Source organism: Myotis brandtii, unplaced genomic scaffold, assembly GCF_000412655.1.
Source record: "Myotis brandtii unplaced genomic scaffold, ASM41265v1 scaffold174, whole genome shotgun sequence".
In the NCBI taxonomy this organism is placed as follows: Eukaryota; Metazoa; Chordata; class Mammalia; order Chiroptera; family Vespertilionidae; genus Myotis; species Myotis brandtii.
This window is the reverse complement of record NW_005356437.1, coordinates 3,082,919-3,087,002: the sequence shown is the minus strand read 5'-3', so window position 1 is coordinate 3,087,002 and position 4,084 is coordinate 3,082,919. Positions and strand designations below refer to the sequence as shown.

At 44.8% G+C, this 4,084-nt stretch overlaps 1 protein-coding gene across 1 annotated transcript in view; it reads left to right on the top strand.

Moving 5' to 3' along the window:
- Nucleotides 1–373, top strand: part of SPERT (spermatid associated) — an 11,922-nt gene extending 11,549 nt beyond the window's left edge. Inside the window, exon 4 of the mRNA XM_005863240.1 lies at nucleotides 17–373. Within this exon, the coding sequence (XP_005863302.1) occupies nucleotides 17–373 (357 nt within the window). The remainder of the gene's footprint in view (nucleotides 1–16) is intronic.
- Nucleotides 374–4,084: the final 3,711 nt, after the last annotated feature.

Here is a 4,084-nt window from a genome sequence, read left to right as displayed (position 1 = left end):
GGGCTCCTCCCGGGAGGAGGAGAGCCAGGCGGCCGCGGGCCTGGAGGACGGCAGCCAGCCCCTGGAGCTGCTGCGGGAGATGAACCAGGCGCTGCAGGCCCTGCGGGTTGAGAACCAGAGCCTGCAGGTCCTGCGCGAGGAGAACCGGCTCCTGCAGGAGGAGAACCGCGCGCTGCACGTGCTGCGCGAGGAGCACCGGCTGTTCCAGGAGGAGAACAAGGCGCTGTGGGAGAACAACAAGCTGAAGCTGCAGCAGAAGCTGGTCATCGACACGGTGACCGAGGTCACCGCCCGCATGGAGATGCTCATCGAGGAGCTGTACGCCTTCATGCCGGGCAAGAGCAAGGACCCCAAGAAGCCCCCCAGGGTCTGAGGCCGCCAAGGCGCACAGAGGCACCGAGCTGGGGGTACAGCCTATTGGGCAGAAGAAAATCTCCTGCCTTCTGATTTCCTCGCCTGCCTTCACCCACTAGCTCGTGCCTGTAGAGCAGAATGATCGGCCTTCCTAAACTCAGAGCAGTAATAAAGGCGAGAGGAGGCTGGGTCCAGTTAACGCTGCGCTGCGCTGCCTTTTTCTTTCGTGTTTATTTTTTTTAGAGCAGTTTTAGGTTTACTGCAAAATAGAGGGGAAGTTACAAAGATTTTACATAGACTTCCTGCCTCACGCATGCGTACTCTCTCCCATTAACAGCCCTCACCAGAGGGCACACTTGTTAAAATTGCCGAGCTTCCATTGGCACATCATCATCACCCAAAGTCCATAGTTTACATTAGGGTTCACTCCTGGTGCTGTGTATCCTATGTGTTTGGACAAATGTCTGGTGATATGTGTTCACTTATGTATCACACAGAGTATTTTTGCTGCTCTAAAATCCTGTGATAAATAAGTGAATACATGTGCTCCCCTGTTCATTCCTCCCTATTAACCTCTGATCTTTTTACTGTCCCCATAGTTGTATCAGAAGGTCATAGAGTGGAATTGTACAGTGTGTATGTAGCCTTTTCAGAATTTGCTTCTTTCACTTAGTAATGTTCCTTTAAGATTCCTCCATGTCTTTTCATGGCTTAATAGCTCATTTCTCTTTAGCCCTGAGTAATATTCCATTGTTTGGATGAACCATAGTTTATTTATCCATTCACCTACTGACATCTAAGTTGCTTCCAAGTTTAGGCAATTATGAATCTGGCTTCTTTTTATTCTCATTATTCCCAGTCTATTCCTTCATTATAGTCTGTTTATCTCTTTCATTTCCTACCTTTATTTTCCCTTCCCTTTCCTCTTCATCCTCCCCTCTTCCTCTGTCTTTCTTGCTTTCTAGTCATCTTCAATTTTCAAGGTTATGGTGTGGGAGATGGCCATAACCATAGAAAAGTCACTCTCCAGTGGTTCTCAACCTTCCTAATGCCGCGACCCTTTAATACAGTTCCTCATGTTGTGGTGACCCCCAACCATAAAATTATTTTCGTTGCTACTTCATAACTGTAATTTTTCTACTGTTATGAATTGTAATGTAAATATCTGGTATGCAGGATGTATTTTCAGGGGTCGCAACCCACAGGTTGAGAACCGCTGCTCTAGACAAGGGCTTTGAAGGTGTGTGCTATTGGGGTTGGATAACTCTTTGTTGTGGGGGCTCTCCTGTGCATTGTAGGATGTTTATCAGCATCTTTTCTTCCTTTTTCACTAGATGCCAGTAACAGCCACCCAACCCCCAGTTGTGACAACCAAATACGTCTCCAGACATCACCAAACGTCCCCTCAGTGGACAAAATCCCGGATCCCGGTCCCCTCTTCCCCACATTGCTCTAGGTTTCTTAAACCACATTCCTTGAAACACGAGTCCCTGAACTGCTCTGAGAAAATGAAGGTTTCAGGGAAATGCTGTTGCAATTCTCTGTGGCAGGTTCATAATCATACTCCCAACTTAAAGGGTCTCAGAAGCCCTACAAAGAAGAAGCCTGCTTAGCTTTGGTGAACCAGAAGAGCCAAATCTCTTTATGTTAGCCTGCTGATCGTCCAGTTTGGGAAGTGTTGCTCTGTGCTCTCCCGACCCTGGGCTCACATCCCTGCCCCTGTGTGGCCTCTGCTTACTCATGGTTCACACTTCTCAGCTGGATGTAAAATGTGGGGTGGTGGCTGCCAGGTTCACTGGAGGGAAGGTTTAGAGGTTCAATATTTGTTGTTCTGGGCTTCAATTCCCACTTCAAAGTTAAACATATTTCGGAACCAAAAAGTTTAAAAGTACCCTCAGTTTCCTATAAAAGGTAATTGGACAGAGGTTCCTAAACTTTGTTATATGGTAGAGTCACCTCAGGGTCTTGAAAAATACTGATGCCTGGGATCCACCCCCAGGCATTCTGATTTAATTGGTATTGGGTACAACTGGATACTGTGGGGTTAAAAGTTCCCTAGGTGATTGCAACATGCAGCAAGTTGAGGAATCACTGTGGTGGGGTGAGTTAAGCCACCTGATTCTCAATATAATGCTATGCTCACTAGTAATGGGTATAAGAGAGTACACATATGTGAGGGAAAAGAGTACCCATTTTGCTGATAGAAAAACTGATCGTTGTTCACTCCTAATCCATTGTTCATGCTTGCTAGATTTCTGAGTCTTAGACAAGCTCCCGAAGGTGAGCCAAAGGCCCACCTCTGAGGAGCTCTTTGCCCGTTGCTTTTCACTTGATGTGACTCTGTGGTCCTCATCCTTTGAAGTGGGAATTGTGATTTATTCTATAGCTATGAAAACTGGAATACCAAGGATTTGCCAGAGGTTAGCCAGCTAATAAGAGCCAAACTGGGACTTCAACGCAGACTTAATGAGGGCAGATTCCAAACTCTTTCTATTAGATCACATTGCCAAGTGAACCTGGTCTCCAAAAATTGAGTTTAGAAATAGTTTTGGTACCTATTTTCCGGATTTATGAAGTTGTTGAGTCTAATCCAAATTAGCCTCAGAAATCCCAAATGAGGGAGAACAATGATAGAAGTATTTGCTCTCTCCAGCTGGTGACTACACATCAAATCTGTACCAAAGGACAGAAGGGGACTGATGTGCACGTAGAGGCTGCATGATTTTTTCCCCGGTTGCCACCAGAATCCGATAAATAGGAAATGGTTGCTAATGGATCTCTGGCCCTTCGTAGTTTTTTCTCTTCTAAATTTGGTAAATACATCATGCAGGGCATCATGAAAAAACATAGTTTAAGTCAACGTAATAACAAATGGTGTAGGGATTTTTTTTCATTTTTTTGTTGATGAAATCAAATTGATATCTGTGATTCCAGACAACTGGAAGACAAAGGCACACTCCTTTGTCTTATATTGTGTTACAAATATTTAACTTGGATTAATCTACATAATAGCAGCTGGAGGCTTTCTTGCAAGCTGAGGGAACTCAAAAGACTTAATACTATTTAACAATGTCCAATTTCTCTGTCAGGCAGAGTCTAAATGGGTGAAAAATTAGCAAGATGAGCCATAAAATGTCATTTTTATGGAGAAGGGGAGATTTACTTCAAAACAATGTTTCAGTGTATAGTGTAATCTGTCATAGATTAGGTAACGTTCAGTGGGAGCCTGTAAGAGTTGCCTTTAGTGAGCTAAGCATTCTACCTTTCCTAGTTTCTCCCATTTGGCCTTGGCTTGGCTGGCTGGCACTCTTGGTTGCTAGGGTCAACTACAGCGCTCCAACTGAATTGCCTGAATCCTATCCGCAGGCCTATCTAGGGCCCAGAAGTTGAGGGTCAGGTCCAACAAGGACACTCACAACCTGAAACAGCAGGCTAATTTTGGAAATGAAAGCGTCCTGAAATGAGCTAAAGGAGGGGATTCCAATAGGAAATCATCCTGAGTTTTTAGCAGAGTGGCAACAATAGGAACTAGAAACAAAACTTCTGAAGAAAATCTTTTAGGCTTTAGTATACTTTGATTCTATTCTTGAACTTTTCACTTTTCTGAGGACTTTCAGAGGGACGTCCATCTGCACATAGTGAGTATTTGTTAGAATCCAGTGTTTTGTTGGACAGCAAGGGAAGCAGCAGGGAGCAAGGCTTTGGGACAGGTGTCTGATGGAGGAAATCA